At 46.0% G+C, this 24826-nt stretch overlaps 1 protein-coding gene across 4 annotated transcripts in view; it reads right to left on the minus strand.

Moving 5' to 3' along the window:
* Nucleotides 1-24826, minus strand: part of tmem181 (transmembrane protein 181) — a 252962-nt gene that overhangs the window by 46373 nt on the left and 181763 nt on the right. For all 4 annotated transcript variants that reach the window (XM_043696179.2, XM_043696182.2, XM_043696180.2 and 1 more), the window contains 4 exons: nucleotides 19194-19293; nucleotides 17946-18076; nucleotides 4707-4798; nucleotides 1220-1277 (listed from right to left, as the gene is read on the minus strand). In XM_043696179.2, the coding sequence (XP_043552114.1) occupies nucleotides 1220-1277; nucleotides 4707-4798; nucleotides 17946-18076; nucleotides 19194-19293 (381 nt within the window). The remainder of the gene's footprint in view (nucleotides 1-1219; nucleotides 1278-4706; nucleotides 4799-17945; nucleotides 18077-19193; nucleotides 19294-24826) is intronic.

Below are 24826 nucleotides of genomic sequence, written 5' to 3' on the forward strand. Positions count from 1 at the left end.
CATTGGCAGGTAGGGCATTGCACACACTTACCGTTCTCGAGTCAAGAACCTGCCTCCGTCATCTGTCTTAAACCTATCACCTCTCAATTTGCAGTTTTGCCCCCTAGTACAAGTTGACGTAATCATCCACGGAAAAAGACTTTTACTGTCAACCCTATCTAATCCTCTGATCATCTTCTATGTCTCTACCAAATCCCCTCCTAGTCTTTTTATTTCCAATGAGAACAGACCCAAGTCTCTCAGCCTTTCCTCATAAGAGTTTCCAACCAGACCAGGTAACATCCTGGTAAATCTCCTCTGCACCTTTTTCAATGCTTCCACAACCTTCCTGTAATAGTCCAACCAGAACTGCACACGATACTAAAGGGATTTGAGGATTTTTTCCCACCTAGAGGATGGTGCGAATCTGGAATGAACTTCACTGGAGTGATGTGGGAAACTTCATGACCTTTGAAAAGTGCTTGGATGAGCACTTGAAATGTCATAAGACTATGGGCCAGGCTCTGAAAAGTGGGACTAAAGCAGATTTAGAGTAGTTTTTTTTTATCCGTGCTGATTTAATGGGCTTACTACTGTACTGTATGATTCTATGATGCAAAACTGGTCTTCTATTGATAGTTGACAAAAGCAGTTCACTGGCACTAAAATTTTAGCCCAAACAGCTATGGTGCCAGCTTTGTGATATCAATGCCATTCTGCAAAGACTAAAACAGATGTTATACAACATCATATCTACAGAATATAATCACTCTACCATTCATGTATGAAAGTTTCATCGTATGAAATATAGATTGAAAATGAAAATTTGATAAAATTCCAACTTTAGCAGCTTGAAATTAGCCTTTTTTTATTCCCAAATAGTGCTCAGACAATTTCTTGTCAACTTTCAGAGATTGCAAGTGTGGAGACACTGATCAGTGGACATTTCCATTGCATCATTCCCAGATAATTGAAAAATGTGACTGCAGGACCCAAGTTCATCAGTTTGTAAACCGATGTGCCTTTAATTCTGCCCTGGCAAACTCAACCTAAAATTACAAAAGCAATTTTAATACATCTAGTGAATAGGTAGGTTTTAAATTGTATTACTCAATATAAAACTTACTAACATTTATTATTATAAAGTATACTCTGTGATAGTCACAATGTATTATAATCATATTACTATAATGTGATCAGCATTACATTTCTGAGCTTTTAAGAACCCAGAATGTGTCACCTGGAAGTTGCTTGTGTCCACTCTGTACTGATATGATGGGTCGTGTAATTCGTTAACTCTGAAAAAGGAGAATTTAAAATAAGCGAAAAAAGCTGAAAGTATTGGAAATAAAAATGAACCAAAAAAACTTTAAGGAGGCCAGCATCTCGAAACAGAAAAGATGAGTCTAATAACTTGGATATATAAGTTCCATCAACATTCTGATGTTGATTATTTCAAAAGAAATAGGGTTAATTCTAATTGCTAACATCCTGCACTTGAAGGTTGCATTGTACACTGAGGCACTTCTGAAATAAAATTACTTGAATTTTTGTCCTCCATTAATCTTCCATTTTCCAATATAGTGTGTTGGTAGGATCCTTTATTATGCAACAAAGGAGATGTACCTCAAAGGCCAGCAGTCTTAAAATAAACAAATATTTATATGAATCCATGCTGTAACAATTAATCTCACAACACTATTTTATACCTGTAGGAATAGGATGAAGCACATGTTGATTTTGCACATGTCTAAGAGGAATAGGATGAATACGAAGACAGGTTAATGTGTGGATGTAAACAGAAACTTCAGTGATTAAAGTATATGAACATTGAATGATGACATTTAATAGCCATGTGGGAACATGATGCAGAAGCAACAATGGAAAAAAGGTTTAAAAATTATGGCAAGTGGGCATTTCATATTCAAGGCTACAAACTCTTCAGAACTGATACGAAAAGAAATAGGGAACTAGAGAGGCAGTAATGATTACAGAAGGTTTTGCAATGTTGGAAGGAGAGAACATCCTTCAAGAGCAAGGACATGAGCCATTTGTTAGAATCAAGAAGTAAAAATGATTTGATCCTGCTACTGGGGGAGTATTCTACAAGTTTTTAAATAGTGTGAGTAAGCAAAAGAGAAGCAAATTTCTTAATAAATTGGTGAACTGTTTTATGAGGCGAGACTAAGGAATCTGGGCCTGTAGCCTCTAGAGTCACAGAATCCTATAGCATAGAGACAGGCCCTTTGGCCCAAACTGGCCCATGCCAACCAAAATATCCATTCATGCTAACCCCATTTGGCTCATAATCCTTTCCTATCCATGTATTTGTCCAAATGCCTTTTAAATGTTGTTAATGTATCTGCATCAACCACTTCTGCTGGCAGTTCATTCCATATGTATATCACTCTCTTTGTAAAAAAAGGTTGCCCCTCAGGTTCCCTTTTATTCTCTTCCTTCTAATGATGCCCTCTAGTCCTTGATTCCCCTGGGAAGAAAGACTGAATGCTTTCACCCTATCCATGTCTGCCATGACCTTACACACCTCTATAAGGTTCCCCCCTCAGTCTCCTACACTCCAAAGAAAAAAGTCCTAGCTTGTCCAACCTCTCCCTCTAACTCAGCCCATTGAGTCCAGGCAACATTTTGTAAATGTCTTCTGCACTCTTTCTAGTTTAATAACCCTTCCTATAGCAAGATGACCAAAACTAAACAATACTCCGAGTGCAGTCTCACCAACGTCCTGTATAACTGCAACATTACTTCCCAACCTTTATGCTCAATGCTCTGACTGATGAAGGCCAATGTGCCAAAGGCCTTCTTTACTGCCCTGTCTACCTGTGACTCCATTTTCAGAGAACTGTGAACCTGAACTCCAAGATCCCCAAGTTTCACTCCACTCCCCTACCATTCACCATAAAAATCATACCTTGATTTGACTTTCAATGCAAAACTTCATATTTGTCTATTAACTCCATTTGTCATTTCTCGGCTGACTTCCCCAGTTGATCAAGGTTCTACTCCAATTTCTGATTATCTTCCCTACTGTCCACAATACCTCCTTCTTTAGTGTCATCTGCAAACTTACTAATCATGCCTGGTACTTTCTCATCCAAATCATTGATATAGATAACAAACAGAAATGGGCCCAACCCAAGGCACACCACTAATGTCCAACAGACATCCTTCCAACCATTATCCTCTCCTTCCTACCAACAACCAATTTTGTATCCAACTTCCCAGCTCACCCTGGATTCCATGTGATCTAACCTTCCATAGCAGCTTACCATGTGGCATAATCAGCCTTGAGTAATCTCATTGAAACTTAGAAAATTTTGACATGTGATGGGTGGAAATAGATAGGATGCTTTTCTCTGCTGATGACTCCAGAACCAGGAGACATAATCTCAAAATAAGACTGTGATGAAGAGCAATGTCTTCACTCAGAGGCTGGTGAAGCTTTGAAATTCCCTACCTCAGAGGCTGTAAGAAGTTCAATCATTGGGATATCTGCAAAGAATGTGTATTTACATACCAGAAATGAAAGACATTTGTTCAGCTTTCGGCACCCAAAATTCAAGACAAGCTTGAGTCAATGTAGAGTAATCGGGTAGGATGAATAGGTTTGGGTGGGATACTCTTCAGAGTGTTGGTGTGGACTTGTTGGGCCAAAGGGCCTGTATCCACACTGTAGGTATTCTATTCAAGTATTCAGTGTTGCTCTAAGCTGATGATGCTACACTAACATTCCACGCCTTCAATGACAAATGGAAAGACTACCGACTTGCATGCCTATAAAGAGTTTACTTGACCATCAGAATCAGAAACTGGAGAAAGTGAAGACTGCAGAGGCTGGAGAGTCAGAGTCGAAAAGTGGGGCACTGGGAAAAGCACTGCAGGTCAGGCAGCAGGAGAGTAAATGTTTTGTGCATAAGCCTATCACCAGGAACGTTGGGGGGGCTGAGAGATAAATAGGGTTTAGGGATAGAGCTGGGGGTGGTAAGGTAACTGAAATTAGGCAGATGCAGGTGGCAGCTGATTGTGATAGGTCGATGGGGAGGGTGGAATAGACAGGTGGAAAGGAAGACAGAAAGATAGGTCAGGTCAAGAGGGCAGAGCTGAGTTGGATTTGGGATGAGGCAGTGGGTGGGGAGATTTGTAAACTGAAGTCAATGTTGATGCTGTGTGGTTGTCAGATCCTGAGACGGAAGATGAGGCTTTCTTTCTCCAGGTGGTTTTGATTTGGTGGTGGAGGGGGGCCAGGATTTGCATATCTGTGGAGGAGTGTGATAAGGAGTTGAAGTGGTTGGCCACAAGGCAGTGGGGTTGTTTGGTGCGTGCGGACTAGAGGTGTTCCCTGAACTGCACTTACCTTTCCGCCTCAGTCCCAGCTATCGTCACCCTAGCCCTAGCCCCAGCCCCACCCTCACCCCCACCCCCACCCCCTTATTTATCCATCAAAATCAGACAGACAAGTGTCATGGTCTCGGTTATTGCCATACCATATCTATCAGATTGACAATGTGATGCAGGCAGTCATTTTATGGCTTCACATTTCTATGCTCTATAATTATTGGCTATCATTCACTTAATGGTGATAGCACCATAAGCACTGCAGAGTTCAAACTATGTAAGCTGTGTAAAACCAAAATCATGTAACACCCTTAATTTGCCAATTAACTTCAGTTTGTTTCAGGGTCCTAAAGAAAAACGTAGCTGCTACTTACGTCTGCCAAATCCCAAGCGTCACTGCAGCCAACCAAAGGAGACCGACAATAAACAGTTTAGGCAAATAGAAAGTCATGAACTTTCTCTCTCCCTGAAAAAGAAATTAAAAGAAGTACACAATTAGATTTTTATAAATCCATTAACATTAAAAGTGACAATCAGAAATGTACTCCCTACTGGATATTATGATCCTTCCAACTTCACGACATTTTCTGGTTCTGCAATTGCCTCAACATCTCCTGGAACTTCACATCTACAAACGTATTTCCATTAACGCATCCTGCAATACTATCTCAGATTTCTGAGCTAACATCACTACTAGATGAACTTTAGGTTCCTTCCTATGATCTTATTTTTGTTCCCCCTATTTGTTATCATGTTTTACATTATCCAGTTTTTTATGTAACTAGATCTTGAATCTATTTGTGCACATATTTTGGCTGCTACTTCAGACCAGAGTTCATCAATCTATTTTCATTTATGTTCTTACTTTTTAAACTTATTTTCTCTTTCTCTCTTCTAGACTCTTTTCTACTGTCATACTTCCTTCCACGTCTCTACTCTCCAGTACTCTATCATCCCAATTCCCTACTCCTGAATACTTCTGTATTTCTCAACCTGTCTGCGCTTTTGCCATTGTCCTAAGTGTTATTCCGTATTAGGGAAGTCGACAACTTCATTTTGTGCCTATGTTGGCATCCTCTCACAGATTCAGGGGGCACCCAGCACTCTTTTCTTATGAAGAAATGCTCCACCCACCTCTACATTCTGTCTAGTACACCCACTGCAAGCTCATCTTGCCAATCGTCTTCTTGATCAATTCACACTTCCCACTGCTGGCCCTGTGAATCACCGAATCCCTACAGTGAGGCAGCAGGCCGTTTGGCGCACAGTCCACTCCAACCCTCCGAAGAGGATCCCACCAAAACCCAGCACCCAACCCTATCCCTGTAACCCTGCATTTCCTAACCTACATATCCGTGGATACTATGGGAAATTTAGCATGGCCAATCCATCCAACCTGCCCATCTTTGGGCTGAGGGAGGAAACGGGAGCACTTGGAGGAAACCCACACAGACATGGGTGACTCCGTCACCATGTCCTCTCTCCCCTCCCCTCACCCCAATAAGAATGTCTGCTCTGTCAAGTCTGGCAGGTAGCCACACTATTGTTCTGCCATTGTCACATTCTAATCACTTAATCTGAACTATCAACATGTTCCCTCCACCAGCACTCTACACCTTACCATCCCCATACACACCCAAATTATAGCAAAACTGCTGTCCCCTCTAACTTCAGCTCTGATGAAGAGTCATCTAGACTTGAAATGTCAACTTGCTCTCCTTCCATGGATACTGACCTGCTGCGATCACCAGCATTTGTTGTTTTCAGTACAGATTCCAGCATCTGCAGTAATTTGCTCCAAATTTACATTCTTGGTAACTTCAGCCTTTACCTCACTCTAGCTCTATCTCCCTTGAGTTCTGTGCTCTCACATTGTTCTTTCATTTTGCCTGGATTGTAAACTCCCCAGCTCATATTCATATCACCCCTTTGATCATCTCATGTCATAGAATCATAAAGACGTACAGTACGGAGATAGACCCTTCCGTCTAATTTGTCCATGCCGACCTTGTCCTAAATTACTGTATAGTCACATTTGGCCCATATCCCGTGTTGCGAAGTTGATGCGTAGAATTCTAAAATGGGGAAAGTGTGTGTGGCCCTTTTAAAAGACAATGTGTTTTTATGCTCTGAGATTTAAAAATGCATGTCTGTGGGCAGCAATTGAAGGTGCTAGAATTGAACATTTGTATAAAAAAGTCAGCTAGCAGGCCCATGCAATATTTTTACCAAGACAACAGTTATACATTCAGCCAATTAACTTGAAAGGGCACTTGGAGATTAAGGACCAATTTAATTTAAATCTGATGGTGTTGACAACCTCACACCAATCCAATTGTAAAACCACTGATAGGTCATCAAGAGTATAAAAATGACAGGGCATTTGAAAATCTGGGAGAGTAAACTGCCATCTGTTAAGAGTTAAGAGCCTCAGCTCCTGAGAGAAATTGGCTTTCACTGACATCTACGTAATAGAAAAAGCACAACCTAAATAATCTAAATATCATCAGTACCAAGTAGGTATTTCAGACAGAGAAAAATGACTGAGGAGGCATTTTAATAGAAGGCGACAGCGGAGAAGAGACAGAAAGGTCTGGAAAATGTGTAACAATTTTGAGAGACTCAGTTCTATTGTTTTGATATATAAGTGGGACTTGAATTTTGTTCATTTAGGGAATAGTTAGCAGTGAGAGGGGAGTTATTCAGTTCGTTAGTGATTCTGTTGATTTGTTCATTGTTGGAGTTAGATAAATAAATTATTACTTTTTGATTATGCAGTGAGTGAAAGGATTTCATTTCATTTAACCACTCCTTTATAACAGATTGGGGATGAGATGTGCGCTACATCCCTTATCACACTTTTTAAAAACAGATTATGAGGTAAGGTGTGCGTCTCTAGGTATTTCAGTGTTAATTATCAGAATGAGGTCGGCCTCCTCTTTATAATAGATTTGGGGCTTGGGTCCAGGATCTGGACAGATCCGGGTCTAAAAGTCCCAGCAGATTTAAACAGACTTGGAGACTACTTTCTAGATCTTTAAACAAAGCTTAGATGAAAAGTGTTAAATTTATTTAATTTCAGTTAATTGTGGGTGGTTGTTTAAATCATACATGGGGGAAATGGCTCTTAACATTGCTAAAGTTCTGTGCACTGGATTGGTAAGGTAACTAGTTTTTTTTAACTTTTTATTTTTTAATGGTCTCTGTGGGAATTTAGAATAGTGGGAATGGAGTTAGAGCAGTTGAATGTTCCTCCTGCAAAATGTAGGAGGCAAGGGTAACCACGAGTGACCCTGCTGACTTTATCTGCCGGAAGTGCACCCTAACCTGCTGGAGGTGGAGGAGGTTTATTGAGAGGAGTTATAGGGAGGTAGTCACAGGTGCAAGAAAAAGGTTGACAATCAGGGGATGGAAATGGAACCAGCAGACAGTGCAGGGAACCCCTGTGGTCATTCCCCTCAATAAGAAGTATATCATTTTGGATACTGTTGGATGGGGGGGAAACGACTTACCGGGGGTAAGCCATGGGGTACAGGTCTCTGGCACAGTGTCTGTCCCTGTTGCTCAGAAGGGAAGTGGGGAGAGAAGCAGAGCATTAGTCACTGGGGACTCCACAGTTGGGGGGGGAACAGATAGGAGATTCTGTGGGAACAAGAGAGACTCACAGTTGGTGTGTCACCACCTAGCTGCCAGGGTTCGTGATGTCTTGGATTGTGTTTTCAGGATCCTTGAGGGAGAGGGGGAGTAGCCCCAAGTCGTGGTCCACATAGACACTAAGGGCATAGGTAGGAAAAGGGATGGGGATTTCTGGCAGAAATTCAGGAAGCCAGAGTGGAAGCTTAAAGATAGAACAGAGTTGTTATCTCTGATTTGTTGCCTATGCCACGAACTAGCGAGGCTAGGAATAGGGATAGAAAGCAGTTGAACACGTGGCCGCAGGGATGATACAGGGATAATTGGGGCTCATCCTGGGGTAAGTGGGACTTCTACAAACAGGATGGTCTACACCTGAACCAGAGGGGTACCAACATCCTAGGGGCGAACGTTGATAATGCTCTTCAGGAGGGTTTAAACTAATTCAGCAGGGGGATGGGAACCTAAATCGTAGTTCCAATGTTCAGCAGTTTGAGAGCAGTGAGGTCAAAAATAAGATTTCAAGGTCACAAAAGTGCACCAGCAAGCAGGAAGATGGTTTGAAGTTCATCAACTTCAATGCTAGGAGCATCCGGAATAATTTGGATGAACTTGCAGCATGGGTTGGTATCTGGGACTTCAATGTTGTGGCCTTTTCAGAGACATGGATAGAGCAGGGACAGGAATGGCTGATGCAGGTTTTGGGACCTAGATGTTTCAGTAACAACAGTAACAATGGTGTGGCTTAGTTAGTCAAGGACAATTTTACGGTGGCAGAAAGGACGTTTGAGGTACGTCTACTCAGGTAGTATAAGCTGAGGTTAGAAACAGGAAAGGACAGGCCACTCTGTTGGGAGTTTTGTATAGGCCTCCGAATAGTTACAGAGATGGTAGTTGTTATGGGGGACTTTAACTTTCCAAACATTGATGGGAATACTGTTTATAGAGTACTTTAGATGGGTTCGTTTTTGTCCAATGTGTGCAGGAGGGTTTCCTAACACAGTATGTAGGCAAGCCAGCAAGGGACAAGGCCACATTGGATTTGGTACTGAGTAATTGGTGTTAGATTTGGAGGTAGATGAGCACTTTGGTGATAGTAACCACAATTCGGTTATGTTTATTTTAGCACTAGAAAGGGATAGGTATACACCACAGGGCAAGAGTTATTGCTGGTGGAAAGACAATTATGATGCAATTGGGCAAGATTTAGGAGGCACACGAGGGGGAAGGAAATTGCAGGTGATGGGCACAATTGAAATGTGGAGCTTATTCAAGGAACAGCTACTGCATGTCCTTGATAAGTATGTACCTGTCAGACAGGAAAGAAGAGGTCGAGCGAAGGAGCCATGGTTTACTAAAGAAGTTGAATTTCTTGTCAAGACGAAGAAGAAAGCTTATGTTAGGATGAGACATGAAGGCTCAGTTAGGCAATTGAGAGTTACAAATTAGCCAGGAAAGACCGAAAGAGAAAGCTAAGAAGATCAATGAGAAGTCCTTGGCAGATAGGATCAAGGAAAACCCTAAAGCTTTCTATAGGTATGTCAGGAATAAAAGAATGACAAGAGTAAGATTAGGGTCAATCAAGTACAGTAGTGGGAAGTTGTGCGTGGAGTCCGGTGGAGATAGGAGAAAGAAGGCTAAATGAATATTTTTCGTGAGTATTCACACTTGAAAAATACAATGTTGTCGCGGAAAATACTGAGATACAGACTACTAGACTAAACAGGATTGAGGTTCACAAGGAAGAGGTGTTAGCAATTTTGGAAAGTGCGAAAATACATAAGTCCTCTGGGCTAGATGGGAGTTACTCTTGGATTCTCTGGGAAGCCAGGAAGGAGATTGCAGAGCCTTTGACTTTGATCTTTATGTCATTGCCTACAGGAATAGTGCCAGAAGAATGGAGGACAGCAAGTGTTGCCCCCTTGTTCAAGAAGGGGAGTAGACAAGCGAGCCTTACTTTGGATGTGGGTAAAGTGTTAGTAAAGGTTATAAGAGATAGGATTTGTAATCATCTAGAGAGGAGTAAGTTGATTAGGGATAGTCAATTTGCAGATGACACTAAGGTCAGCGGAGTTGTGGATAGTGCCGAAGGATTTTGCAGGTTACAAAGGGACACAGATAAATTGCAGAGCTGGGCTGAGAGGTGGTAAATAGAGTTTAGAACATAGAACATTATAGTGCAGTATAGGCCCTTCGGCCCTCGGTGTTACACTGACCGGTGGAACCAATCTGAAGGAGAAAGTGAGGTCTGCAGATGCTGGAGATCAGAGCTCAAAAATGTGTTGCTGGAAAAGCACAGCAGGTCAGGCAGCATCCAGGGAACAGGAGAATCGACGTTTCGGGCATAAGCCCGAAGAAGGGCTTATGCCCAAAACGTCGATTCTCCTGTTCCCTGGATGCTGCCTGACCTGCTGCGCTTTTCCAGCAACACATTTTCAGAACCAATCTGAAGCCCAGCTAACCTATGCTATTCCATTTGCATCCAGATGTCATGGTAAGATTCTTGGTAGTATAGATGAGCAGAGAGATCTCGTTATCCAGGTACACATATCCCTGAAAGTTGCCACCCAGGTTGATGGGGTTTGTTAAGAAGGCATACGGTGTGTTAGCTTTACTTGGTAGAGGGATTAAGTTTGAGAGCTGCAAGGTCATGTTATATCTGTACAAAATTCTGGTGCTGCCACGCTTGAAGTATTGTGTGCAGTTCTGGTCACCACATTATAGGAAAGATGTGGAAGGTTTGGAAAGGGTTCAGAGGAGATTTACTAGGAAGTTGCCTGGTATGGAGCAAAGGTCTAATGAGGAAAGGCTGAGGGACTTGAGGCTGTTTTCATTAGAGAGAAGGTTGAGAGGTGCCTTAATTGAGACATATAAGATAATCGGAGGATTAGATAAGGTTAGATATAGGACAGATGTTAGAGCAGTTTCTTTACTCACGTGACATGGTAGGGGTGTGGCATGCCCCACCTGTAACACTAGTAGACTCTCCAACTTTTAGGGTATTTAAATTATCATTGAATAAACATATGGATGAAAATGGAATAGTGTAGGATAGATGGGCTTCAGATTGGTTCCACAGGTCGATGCAACATCAAGGGCCCAAGGGCCTGTACTGCGCTGGAATGTTCTATGTTATAAAGAGGTCCTAAATTTGCCAAGAAAGTTTAGAATAACAGAAGAAGGAGAAAATTCTGGAACTGGCAGACAGTCTAAAATTGGGTTTAACTAGAGATAATAGGAAAGCTAAAATTGTAACAGAATTCACCAAGCAGTTAGGTATATCAGAGAAACAGTCAAGTACAGTGGAGTAGAGGGAATTAAATTGCAAATGAGATAATTAGAGTCAGACGATTGAGATAGGAAAAGAAGGAAGCAGAGGAAAAAGTTAAAAAAGAAAGAGAGAAGAAGGGGAGAAAGAATTTGAACTTCAGAAGTTGGCAATTAGACAGGAAAGGCAATGTAACAGGATGGAGGGGAAGGTAGAAAGTAGGCTAAGTGAGGAGGATAAGAAACAAAAACTGCAGCTGCTGGAATCCAAAGTACTCAAACAGGAGGTTGGAAGAACACACAGCAAGCCAGGCAGCATTCGGGGTTGCACAAGTCAATGTTTCAAGTATAACCCTTCTACAGGACGGGATGCGGGGGTAGAGGGAGCTACAGATAAAGAGGTGGGATGGGATGGGGTGGGGAGAGGAGCAGGTAGTGAGTACAATCTAGTTAGTCGATGGTGTAAGACAAGGCGTAGGTCCATCACCTTCTGCCTGGGCAGCCTACAGCCCTGAGTACTTAACATTAAGTTCTCGAATTTCAAATAACCTTCCTAACCATCCCCCGGCTACCTTTCCAGTCCTTTCTCCTCCCTTCCATTCAACCTACTGACCCTTCTTTCCAGCCACTGACCAGATTCATCCCTCCCATCAACCAACTAGGTCATACCCACTACCTGTGTTCACCTATCACTACCTCACCATTCTTTTGCTCTCCCCACCACACCCTGCAACCCCCTTTATCTGAATCACCCCCTACCCCTAGATCTAGTCCTGAAGAAATTGGCTAAACAAATGAATTGGCCAGAGACTGCATGGGTAATGTTAATTCAGACCAAGTTGGTAGGCAGGGCTAGTGAGGCAAGATTAGAGTGGTGCTGGAAAAGCACAGCAGGTCAACAGCATCTGAGGAGCAGGAAAATCAACCTATTGGGCAAAAGCCCTTCATCAGGATTCTTAATGAAGGGCTTTTGCCTGAAACATCGATTTTCCTGCTCTTCGGATGCTGCCTGACCTGCTGTGCTTTTCCAGCACCACTCTAATCTTGACTCTAATCTCCAGCATCTGCAGTACCCACTTCTTCCTAGGGATAGTGAGGCATTTGCAATGCTGTTAAAGGAGGTGTCAGAAGAATTAGTAAAAAAGACTATTTTGAATGCCTACAATTGGTACTAGAAGCATATAGACAATAGTTCAGAAGTGTAAGTAAGGAACCAGGTCAGACTTAAATTGAGTTGGAAAGAATTAAACAGAGCAACTTCAATAGATGGAAGAGAGTACTAAAGATAAAGAACTCATGAGGCTCTTAGAGATATTGTTCTGGAAGAGTTTAAAAATTCACTTCCATAAGTGATAAGAACTCATGTGGAGGAACAGAAAGTTCTAACAGCGAGAAGAGCCGCAGAGATGGCAGATGTATATGCATTAATGCATAAATCAACATCTAGCTTCCAACAGCAATTTCATTGCATGAGGGATAGAAATTGGGAAAGAGGGAGATTCTTCAATGAGAAATAAAAATTAGATCACATTAGGAACAGCTTTTCACAGGTGAGAAACGAATCCCCAGAGGGTGGAAAATAGGTGAAAGACATCAAATGTTTTCACTGCAATAGAGTGGGACACATGAGGTCACAGTGCTGATAGTTTAAGAAAGGCACTGGGAAAAAGGATTTGCTAAAAGAGGCTAAACCAATGACATTACTGGTAACTAGTAGGAAATCCTAAGAGAAGTCAAGGAGCTGCAGGAGAGAGCACAGCCTGGATAATAAGAGAGTGCCAAATCTTTACAAAGAATTCACATGTGGGGGTAAGGTTTACTCAGGAAGAATGGGAGAGAAGGTTAAGATGTCAAAATATTGAGAGATAAGGGAGCTATTCAGTCTCTAATACAGAGATGAAAGTATTTGCACACCTGGGACAATCTACAGGATAAATGGAGAGAGGTTTAGCATTTCTTCGTATAAGATAAGGTTACAAAGTCCAATCAAGACTGGGGAAGTGACAGTGGGAGCGATTGAAAGAGTGTCTATTCCAGGAATAGTTTGTTCTTGGAAACAACCCAGCAGGATCAAAGTTGGGAGTGATGCCGCTTGTGGTGGAGAAACTGAAAGAAAGCCAGGGAACTAATAAGTTAAGAGAAAAATATCCTGGAACGTTTCCAAACTGTGTGGTAACAAAATTCCACAGTTATAAGTTAAAGCAAGAAGGAAAAAAATCAAAGAGAAAGACAAAGGATTTGAGGTCCAGTTAGCTGACACCCTGTTTGAGGAAATGGTAAAGGGAAAACCAAAGCAGGTAGAGGATCAGACAGAAGGGTTTAGTTCGAAAAATTAATGGAGTTACAGCAAAAAGATGAGACAATAAAAGACTTGTATCATAAAGCCGACACAGCAAAGGAATCAGAGCGTATTCCCCAGTATTATTATCTCAAGGATAGAATCCGAAATCAAAAATGGAGACCTCGGCAGGTTAGTACAGAGGAAAAATAGGTGGAAGTGCGCCAGATTGTGTAGCATACAAACAGGAAGTATTATGGGAGTACATGAATTACCTGTAGGAGGTCAACTAGGAGTGAGGAAAGCTCAGACGAAGATACAAAAGCATTTCTATTGGCCTGAATTACACAAGGTTATGATTGAATTTTATCATACCTGTCATAAAGGTCAAATGGTAGGAAAGCCATAGGCAGTAATAAAACTGCCTTTGGATAGGGAACAGGAGAAACAGCTACTAGTTACTGCACCTCAGAGTGAGGAATCAAATCCAGAAGATTTGGATTTTGATATGCCTCAGAGTAAACTGACTAATAGGTATGGAGAGGATAGTAAGCTGTTTGTTTCAGAATCAGAGAACTGATTTGAAAGGCTTGTTGCAGTGATGAGGACATGTGTAGTAATAGAATGGGGAGGACTAATATAATACATTGATGTAGGGAATGCTGTTCTGAAAAGACAACACCCCTACATGCTTAATCGTCCCAAAACAGCACAGGTACAAAAGAAAGTGGAAGCGATGTTCCAAGAAGACATCATCGAACTGGGTCAAAGCAAGTGCAGCTTGCCAACTGTGTTGGTTCCAAAGCCTGACGGTACTCAATGGTTCTCCGTGGATTTTCGGAAGGTCAATGCCGTAACTCCATCGGCCTCATACCCAACTGCACGCTGGAAGACTGTATAGAAAATGTTGAACAAGCCACTTCCATCACCAAATTGGACTTACTGCGTGGTTACTGGCAAGTTTCCTTGAAGACAGTGAAAGAATTTTCTGCGTTTGTAACCCCAAATGGGCTATATCAATTTAAAGTAATGCCCTTTGGAATGAAGAACATACCAGCCACATTTCAAACACTTTTGTAGAGAATTGTGGCAGGATTAACCAATTGTGCCATTTACACAGATAACTTAGGGACTGGGAACAGACATTCGAAGAAAGATCACATGGTGTATCTGGCAGAAGCCTTTGAAAAACTGTAGGAGGCAAAACTGGTTATAAATTTAGCAAAAACTGAATTCGTAAAGGCAGAAGTGACGTCCTTGGGACACAACATCGTTCATGGGAGGATGACCCCGAGGAACACAAAGATGAAGGCCATCGATAAATTTCCAAGACCATCCTCGAACAAACAGGTGCTTCAATTTTTGGGACTGAGCAGATTCTACTGGAGGTTGGTACCACTGATAGATTTACTAAAAAAGAACATGGACTTTCAGTGGAGAGAACAATGCCAGGAAGCATTTGAGAATTTAAAAGCTGTGTTAAACACCGCACCAGTTTTAGCAACACTAAATTTCTTAAAATCCTTTAAAGTCGCAATTGATGCCAGTGATGTAGGGGTTAATTAATAGTTATGTTAATGCAGGACGATGATGGTGGAATTGAAAGGCCAATTGGTTATTTCTCAAAGAAACTCAATATCCACCAGAGAAAATACTCCACCATTGAAAAAGCGTTATTGAGTTTGGCACTGGCCTTACAACATTTTAATATTTAGGTTATGAAAAATATATCAGAGATGTAGTTTCCGTGGACCACAAACCTCTCAGCTTTTTGGAAAGATTTAAGGCAAAAATATGAGACTATTTCATTTGAGTCTTACATTAGAGGCTTTTAATTTACAGATTGTACATGTTGCGGGTCATAAAAATTGTTATTGCAGATGTATTATTGTGGGTTTAAAAGAAAATGTGTAGATAAGATAGAACTGGAATGGTCAAATGTTATATATGTATGCAGAATTAGTATGAAATATGTAATTTTAGATTACTGTCCTATACATCCCATGATAATGGTGCTTTAAAAGGAAAAAATAAAGCCATTGTTTTCATTATGATAGTTCATTTTTTCTTAAGGGGACAGGCTTTGTGAAGTTGGTGTGTAAAATTGTAAAATGGGAGAAGTGTATGTTGTCCCTTTAAAAGAAGATTTTTTTTATGCTAAGAGATTTAAAAAATAAATGTCTGTGGGCAACAGATGCATGTGCTCAAATTGAAATATTTGTATAAAAAAGCCCTTTAATTAGCAGGCCCAAGCAACATTTTTACTAATGAAAGTTTTAAATTAAGCCAATTGATTTAAAAATGCACCTGCAGACTAAGGAACAATTCAATTTAAATCTAATGGTGTTGACAACCTCAGACCAATCCACTTGTAAACAACATTGATAGGTCATCAAGGCTATAAAAAAAAAGGGCATTTAAAAATCAGGGAGAGCAAACTGCCATCTGCTAAGGGTCAAGAGCCCTCAGCTTTCGAAAGAAATTAGCGCTCATAGTTATCTATGTATTAGACAAAGCACATTCTAATTAATCTAAATAAAGGCATTTCAGACAGAGGAAAGTGACTGAGAAGGCGTTTTGGACAGAGGAAAACAGAGAAGAGACAAAGTTTTGGAAGATGTGTAACCTTAGCTGCAATTTCAAGAGACAACTCTATTGTGTTTATAAGTGAACCTTGTATTTTATTGGAACTGCAGACTATTAGAATTGTGTTTATAAGGGAATAGTTAGTAGCTAGAGGGGAATTGTTTGATTGTCAGTCGTTCTGTTAGTTTGATCATTGTTGGAGTTAGATTAATAAATTGATACTTTTTGATTATAGAGTGGGTGAAAGGATTTCACTTCATTAACCATACCTTTATAACAGATTGGGGGCGAGAGATAGGTTACATGCCTTATCACACATGTTATTTTTAAAAAGATTATGAGGCAAGGTGAGGTGAGCCTTGGTGTTAGTTATCAGAAGGCATCGACCTCCCCTTCACAAGACCCCTGAAACCCTTCCTATTTGTGTACCCATCCAAATGCCTTTTAAATATTGTAATTGTACCAGCCTCCACCACTTCCTCTGGCAGCTTATTCCATACACACACCACCCTGTAAGTTGCCCCTTAGGTTCCTTTCAAAAACCAAACAAGTTAATCTAGCTTTTGGTCCTCCAGTCATCACAAAATTTTCTAGTTATTGATTTACTCATCCAGAACATTGTCACCAACTTTGATGTCATGGTTTCTGATAAAACCACGACTCTCTCTCATTCTAGCAGTTCACCCAGTCATCTCCACTTCCACCATTGACATAATTCAAAAACAGTGTTGCCATGTCAATGCTGACATCACCAAGCCCTATATCACCACCTCCATCCTTTTTGACTCCTCCACTGTTGGTATATTATCACAACGATTACGAGATATCCAATACTGGACAACCAAAAGTTTCTTTCAATTAAATATTAGGATGAGTGAATTCAGTTTTTAGTCCCCACTCTAAATTACGTTCCTTAACTACGAACATCAACCCTCTCTCTGGCAACAGCCTGAAATGATGTTGGCATCATATTCCATACAGCCTCATACTCATACCATTAGCAAGATTGTCTATTTCCACCTTTGTAGCATTGTCTGATTTTGCTCTTTTGCTGTTGAAATCCTCATTCATGTTTTCATTACCTCAAGACTTGACAAGTGTCTAAAACATCATTACTGAAGAAATGGAAGATGAATGGGCCTTGGAAACTATCATGCAGTGATGTCCTGCAATTGAGATGACCGATGTCCAGCAACTGCAACCATCCTCCTTGGTGCTAGGTATAACTCCAATCAGCAGAGAGGGTCCCCATCTACCGATTCCCATCAACTTTAGTTTTATTAGGGTTTCCTGGTACCAGTTCTGAAGAAGGGTCACTGGATCTGAAATATTAATTCTGCTTTCTGTCCATAGATGCTACCAGACCTGCTGAGTTTTTCCAGCAACTTCTGTTTTTGACCATGGTACCTCATTTGCTCAAATGCAATCACAACATCAAGAACAGTTATGCTTACCTAATCTCTAAAACACAGCTCTTTTGTCCACTTTTGAACCAAAGCTATAATAAGATCAGAAGCTGAATAGCCCTAGCAGAATCCAGTTGAGGGTCAGTGAGCAGGTTACTGCCAATCAAACATGAATTGATAGCATTGTTGGATCTGATGGATTAGTAATTGGCTAGATTGAACTTGTCCATTAAAATGTTGTTATATAAATAAGTTGTTGTTTAGAATAATTGAGGCCCATCTCAATTATTCTAAACACAGCAGAGAAGGGTAGTGAAGAATAGATGTATTGGGACAACTGGAGTCACAGGGAGATGGCAGGATAGCAGAGAGGGGAAGGAAACCACACTGGGAAAGGCGATATTATTGTTAACAAACAATAATATTTAATGCAATATTTTTACCTGCACACGAAATCCATGGTAAACACAGAGCCAAAACAGTAGCAATGCACACAGAAAGATTGCCTGGAATAAGTCATCAAGCATTCCTGGAAACCAGCTGTTTACAAGAAATGAAAGAGGGAAGAATGGATCTAAGAAAGAAATGAAAATAGTTAAAATTGATCAGATAGAATCAATGCATATATACTTTTACATGCTTCTCATGTAAATTAGTTGCCTCGTTTATAAATTTTAGATTTGGTGATTCTTCAGACTTCAAACATACCAAACAATTCAATGAGCATTATTCAGAAGTCTCACTCTCACTTCAAACAAAATAAATTTACCTAGAGCTACACACATACAACACAATTCAAACAAAAGAAACACGTTGCAACTTCAGAATGACATTAGATTGCACTTGTTTGAAGGTTTTTAGATTGCTTACAGTGTGGAAACAGGCCCTTCAGCCCAACAAGTCCACACCGACCCTCCGAAGAACAACCCTACATTTACCCCTTCACCTAACACTACGGGCAATTTATTAAAGATCCTATTTTTTCCAAGAAATTAAGCATTGCCGATAATTCCTCATCTCCTGATGAGTCTGACTGCAAACTATAGGTAGAAATTCTTGATTTCTTGAACTCTACAGGCACAAGCTTCTGATCTCACACTCAATGTATTGCTTTTCTATTGTATGTGCAGGCATGAGTGCTTTAATCATGATCAAAATGGCATAATGGCTTTTACGCATTTTTGAGGTAAATCATTGATTAAATAATTTGATAAATGCCAGTCTAACCAAAAGAAAGAATGATTTCCCAGTGAACTTTGACAGAAGGGAGAAGTAAATTAATACCTTCTAATTCTGAAACAACCTGTCACTGTTGCATGTCTTGATCAGGTTGAGTTGAACAAGGACTTTGCTAACAGTGCTCAAGACAAAAAAATGGAAAGTACGGCTTACCTTCAAAGAATTAAAGAAAACAAATTGCCAAAAACAGAAAGGTCAAAATCAGTTAAATGAAAAAATATTGTGTGAGCTCAGAATAACTTTGTAAAAGCCTCAGAACATCATAAGAATTGATCTGAACTTTAATAAAAGGCAAATCAAGGAAAGGAAACTATAAATCATAGCACCGTTGATTCATAAGAAATTTGGCAAAATCAGTGAATATAGCTTAGTTAACCGAAGTTGAAAAGATGTGAAGTTAGAGAAACAACTTTAGTCCCATGCCAAGAAGTATAACTATTGTTTGTGCATACCATTATAAAGCAGTAACAAAGGCAATAGAATGGACATCCATTTCTGTTCAATTGACCAATCTTTCATTGAAAACTTCCTCAAAGAGTGAGTAAATAAGCACTATGGAAACAAAACAAGATTTTTCAAGCATAGAACATTTCAATCGATGTCATCACAAATTTAGAAAGTAAACTTTCACAGAAAACTAAGCTTTTCAAAATTTTAACCTGACACCAATTTATACTTTTGTCCATCTCATTCAGCAACAAATCTCCAGTGGTCTTGTTCACAATTAGCAACAGTATGCATGGATAGGAACATGCAAGGTAGCGTGGTGGCTCAGTGTTTAGCACTGCTACCTTTCCATATATTGGATGACTGTTGGTGTCTGTATAGGCATTCACTGGGTGCTCTGCTTACCTCCCACAGACCAAAGGTATGTAGCTTATGTGGATTGGTCATGCTAAATTGCCCTATGGTGTTCAGGGATGTGTAGGTTAGGTGGATTAGCCATACTAAATACAAGGTTACAAAGTTAGGGTAGGGCCCCAATCCAGGTGGGATGCTTTTTGGAGAGTTAGTGCAGACTTGATGGGCCTTTCCACACTGTAGGAATTCGATGACAATGGTAACCTCCTGAAGAAGGGCCTGTGCCCGAAACGTCGAATCTCCTGTTCCCTGGATGCTGCCTGACCTGCTGTGCTGTTCCAGCAATAAAGTTTCAACTAACCTCAGGCAACTACTAGGAACAGTACAGCACAGAAATACCTTCGGCCTCCAAGTCTGTGGTGACACATGACACCTTTCTAAACGTATAAACCTTTTGCCTCTATGGGGCTCACATCCCTCTATTCTCTCCCCATTAATTTGTCTGACAAGATGCCCTTTTAACATTGCTATTGTATCTGCTTCTACCATCTCCTCTGGTTATGCTCTTGCGCAGAGTAAGTGCTGGGAATGCAACTCATCTCTCAAATCTCCTTTAAACTTACCCCCTTTTATCTTAACCTATGTCCCCTAGAAATTCACATTTGTACCTTGGGAAAAAGACTGCCTTTCCATTCTATCCTTGCCTCGCATAATCTTGTAAACTTCTAGGATGAAGTTGCCCCTCATCCTCTGACATTCAAGTAAAAACAAAGCAAGTTTGTCAAACCTCCCCTCACAGCCAATACCATCCAACTCAGGCAATATCCTGGTCAATTTTGTCTGTACCCTCCCCAAAGCCTTTAAATTCTTCTGGTAGCGGGGGAAGAGGACGGAGAGGAGGACGGAGAGGCAGGGGGGGGGGGGGGGGGCAAGAGGACGGGGAGGCGGGGGGGGTGAGAAGAGGACGGGGGAAAGAGGACGAGGGGAGGACGGGGGAAAGAGGACGAGGGGAGGACGGGGAAAGAGGATGGGGGAAGCAACAGAAACAATGAAGAGGAGGAATAATGAATACGGGGAAAAAAAATTCTTGGTCGTGTAGATGAACAGAGAGATTTCAAGGTCATGTAAATAGATCCCTGAAAGTTACCACCCAGGTTGATAGAGTTGTTAAGAAGGCAAACCATGTGATAGCTTTTATTAGAAGAGGGATCGAGTTTCAGAGCCAGGAGGTCATGCTGCAGCTATACAAAACTCTGGTGTAGCCGCACCTGGAATATTGCATACCGCATTATAGGAAGGATGCAGAAGCTTTGGAAAGGGTTCAGAGAAGATTTACTTAGATACTAGTATGGAGGAAAGGTTGAGGGACTTAAGGCTGTTTTTGTTAGAGAGAAGAAGGTTGTGAGGTGACTTAATTGAGACATACAAGATAATCAGAGGGAATAGGGTGGACAGTGAGAGCATTTTTCCTCGGATAGTGATGGGCAGCACAAAGGGACATAGCTTTAAATTGAGGGTGATAGATATACGACAGATATCAGAGGTAGTTTCTTACTGAGAGAGTAGTAGGGGCATGGAATGCACTGCCTGTACACTATTAGGCTCGCCAACTATAGGGGTATTAAAATGGTCACTGGATAGACAAATGGATGAAAATAGAATAGTGTAAGTTAGATGGGCTTCAGATTGGTTTCACAGGTCGGTGCAACCACAAGGGCTGAAGGGGCTGTACTGTGCTCTATGTTCTAACGGAGGATGAGGGGAGGATGGGGGAGAAGACGAGGAGAGAGCGGGGAGAAGGCAAAGGGAATACGGGAGAGAAGAGACGTGGGAAGAAAAGGAGGGGTGGGTGGGTGGGCGTGGGAAGGAAGGGAGCATTGGGTAGGTGAGCATGGGAAGAAGAAAAGGGGTGGGTTGACGGGCGGATATGGGAAGTGGAGAGGTGGGCAGGCGGGCATGGGATGAAGAGTTGGGGTGGGTGTGGGAAGAGGAGGAGGGGTGGTCGGGCGTAGGAAGAGGGAGGGGTCGGGTGTGGGAAGGAGGAGGAGGGGTGGTCGGCGTGGGAAGAGGGAGGGGTGGTTGGGTAAGGGAAGAGGGGTCGGTCGGGCGTGGGAAGAGGAGGGGACGGGTGTGGGAAGGAGGGGTCGGGTGTGGGAAGGAGGAGAAGGGGTGGTCGGGCGTGGGAAGAGGGAAGGGTGGTCGGGCGTGGGAAGAGGGAAGGGTGGTTGGGGAAGGGAAGAGGGGGCGGTCGGGTGTGGGAAGAGGGAGAGGTCGGGTGTGGGAAGAAGGTGGAGGAGTGGTCGGGCGTGGGAAGAGGGAGGGGTGGTCGGACACGGGAAGAGGGAGGGGCAGTCAGGTGTTGGAAGAGGGGGTGGTCGGGCGTGGGAAGAGGGAGAGTGGTCGGACGTGGGAAGAGGGCCGGGCGGGCGGGCGACGAAGAGGGCCGGGCGGGCGGGCGACGAAGAGGGACGGGCGGGCGGGCGACGAAGAGGGCCGGGCGGGCGGGCGACGAAGAGGGACGGGCGGGCGGGCGACGAAGAGGGACGGGCGGGCGGGCGACGAAGAGGGCCGGGCGGGCGGGCGACGAAGAGGGCCGGGCGGGCGGGCGACGAAGAGGAGGGGCGGGCGGGCGACGAAGAGGAGGGGCGGGCGGGCGACGAAGAGGAGGGGCGGGCGGGCGACGAAGAGGAGGGGCGGGCGGGCGACGAAGAGGAGGGGCGGGCGGGCGACGAAGAGGAGGGGCGGGCGGGCGACGAAGAGGAGGGGCGGGCGGGCGACGAAGAGGAGGGGCGGGCGGGCGACGAAGAGGAGGGGCGGGCGGGCGACGAAGAGGAGGGGCGGGCGGGCGACGAAGAGGAGGGGCGGGCGGGCGACGAAGAGGAGGGGCGGGCGGGCGACGAAGAGGAGGGGCGGGCGGGCGACGAAGAGGAGGGGCGGGCGGGCGACGAAGAGGAGGGGCGGGCGGGCGACGAAGAGGAGGGGCGGGCGGGCGACGAAGAGGAGGGGCGGGCGGGCGACGAAGAGGAGGGGCGGGCGGGCGACGAAGAGGAGGGGCGGGCGGGCGACGAAGAGGAGGGGCGGGCGGGCGACGAAGAGGAGGGGCGGGCGGGCGGGCGGGCGACGAAGAGGAGGGGCGGGCGGGCGGACGACGAAGAGGAGGGGCGGGCGGGCGGACGACGAAGAGGAGGGGCGGGCGGGCGGGCGGACGACGAAGAGGAGGGGCGGGCGGGCGGACGACGAAGAGGAGGGGCGGGCGGACGACGAAGAGGAGGGGCGGGCGGGCGACGAAGAGGAGGGGCGGGCGGGCGACGAAGAGGAGGGGCGGGCGGGCGACGAAGAGGAGGGGCGGGCGGGCGACGAAGAGGAGGGGCGGGCGGGCGACGAAGAGGAGGGGCGGGCGGGCGACGAAGAGGAGGGGCGGGCGGGCGACGAAGAGGAGGGGCGGGCGGGCGACGAAGAGGAGGGGCGGGCGGGCGACGAAGAGGAGGGGCGGGCGGGCGACGAAGAGGAGGGGCGGGCGGGCGACGAAGAGGAGGGGCGGGCAGGCGACGAAGAGGAGGGGCGGGCGGGCAGGCGACGAAGAGGAGGGGCGGGCGGGCGGGCAGGCGACGAAGAGGAGGGGCGGGCGGGCGGGCGGGCGACGAAGAGGAGGGGCGGGCGGGCGGACGACGAAGAGGAGGGGCGGGCGGGCGGGCGGACGACGAAGAGGAGGGGCGGGCGGGCGGGCGGACGACGAAGAGGAGGGGCGGGCGGGCGGGCGGACGACGAAGAGGAGGGGCGGGCGGGCGGACGACGAAGAGGAGGGGCGGGCGGACGACGAAGAGGAGGGGCGGGCGGACGACGAAGAGGAGGGGCGGGCGGACGACGAAGAGGAGGGGCGGGCGGACGACGAAGAGGAGGGGCGGGCGGACGACGAAGAGGAGGGGCGGGCGGACGACGAAGAGGAGGGGCGGGCGGACGACGAAGAGGAGGGGCGGGCGGACGACGAAGAGGAGGGGCGGGCGGACGACGAAGAGGAGGGGCGGGCGGACGACGAAGAGGAGGGGCGGGCGGACGACGAAGAGGAGGGGCGGGCGGACGACGAAGAGGAGGGGCGGGCGGACGACGAAGAGGAGGGGCGGGCGGACGACGAAGAGGAGGGGCGGGCGGACGACGAAGAGGAGGGGCGGGCGGACGACGAAGAGGAGGGGCGGGCGGACGACGAAGAGGAGGGGCGGGCGGACGACGAAGAGGAGGGGCGGGCGGACGACGAAGAGGAGGGGCGGGCGGACGACGAAGAGGAGGGGCGGGCGGACGACGAAGAGGAGGGGCGGGCGGACGACGAAGAGGAGGGGCGGGCGGACGACGAAGAGGAGGGGCGGGCGGACGACGAAGAGGAGGGGCGGGCGGACGACGAAGAGGAGGGGCGGGCGGGCGGGCGGGCGGACGACGAAGAGGAGGGGCGGGCGGGCGGGCGGACGACGAAGAGGAGGGGCGGGCGGGCGGGCGGACGACGAAGAGGAGGGGCGGGCAGGCGGACGACGAAGAGGAGGGGCGGGCGGGCGGACGACGAAGAGGAGGGGCGGGCGGGCGGACGACGAAGAGGAGGGGCGGGCGGGCGGGCGGGAAACGAAGAGGAGGGGCGGGCGGGCGGGAAACGAAGAGGAGGGGCGGGCGGGCGGGCGGGAAACGAAGAGGAGGGGCGGGCGGGCGGGCGGGAAACGAAGAGGAGGGGCGGGCGGGAAACGAAGAGGAGGGGCGGGCGGGAAACGAAGAGGAGGGGCGGGCGGGAAACGAAGAGGAGGGGCGGGCGGGAAACGAAGAGGAGGGGCGGGCGGGCGGGAAACGAAGAGGAGGGGCGGGCGGGCGGGAAACGAAGAGGAGGGGCGGGCGGGCGGGAAACGAAGAGGAGGGGCGGGCGACGAAGAGAAGGGGCAGGCGGGCGTGCGACGAAGGGGAGGGGCGGGCGGGCGACGAAGGGGAGGGGCGGGCGACGAAGGGGAGGGGCGGGCGGGCGGGCGAGCGACGAAGGGGAGGGGCGAGCGACGAAGGGGAGGGGCGAGCGACGAAGGGGAGGGGCGGGCGGGCGGGCGAGCGACGAAGGGGAGGGGCGGGCGGGCGGGCGAGCGACGAAGGGGAGGGGCGGGCGGGCGGGCGGGCGTGCGACGAAGGGGAGGGGCGGGCGGGCGGGCGTGCGACGAAGGGGAGGGGCGGGCGGGCGGGCGTGCGACGAAGGGGAGGGGCGGGCGGGCGGGCGGGCGACGAAGGGGAGGGGCGGGCGGGCGGGCGACGAAGGGGAGGGGCG

This window comes from Chiloscyllium plagiosum, unplaced genomic scaffold (genome assembly GCF_037043375.1).
Source record: "Chiloscyllium plagiosum isolate Xiang-an unplaced genomic scaffold, Cpla_swu_hap1 HiC_scaffold_10, whole genome shotgun sequence".
In the NCBI taxonomy this organism is placed as follows: Eukaryota; Metazoa; Chordata; class Chondrichthyes; order Orectolobiformes; family Hemiscylliidae; genus Chiloscyllium; species Chiloscyllium plagiosum.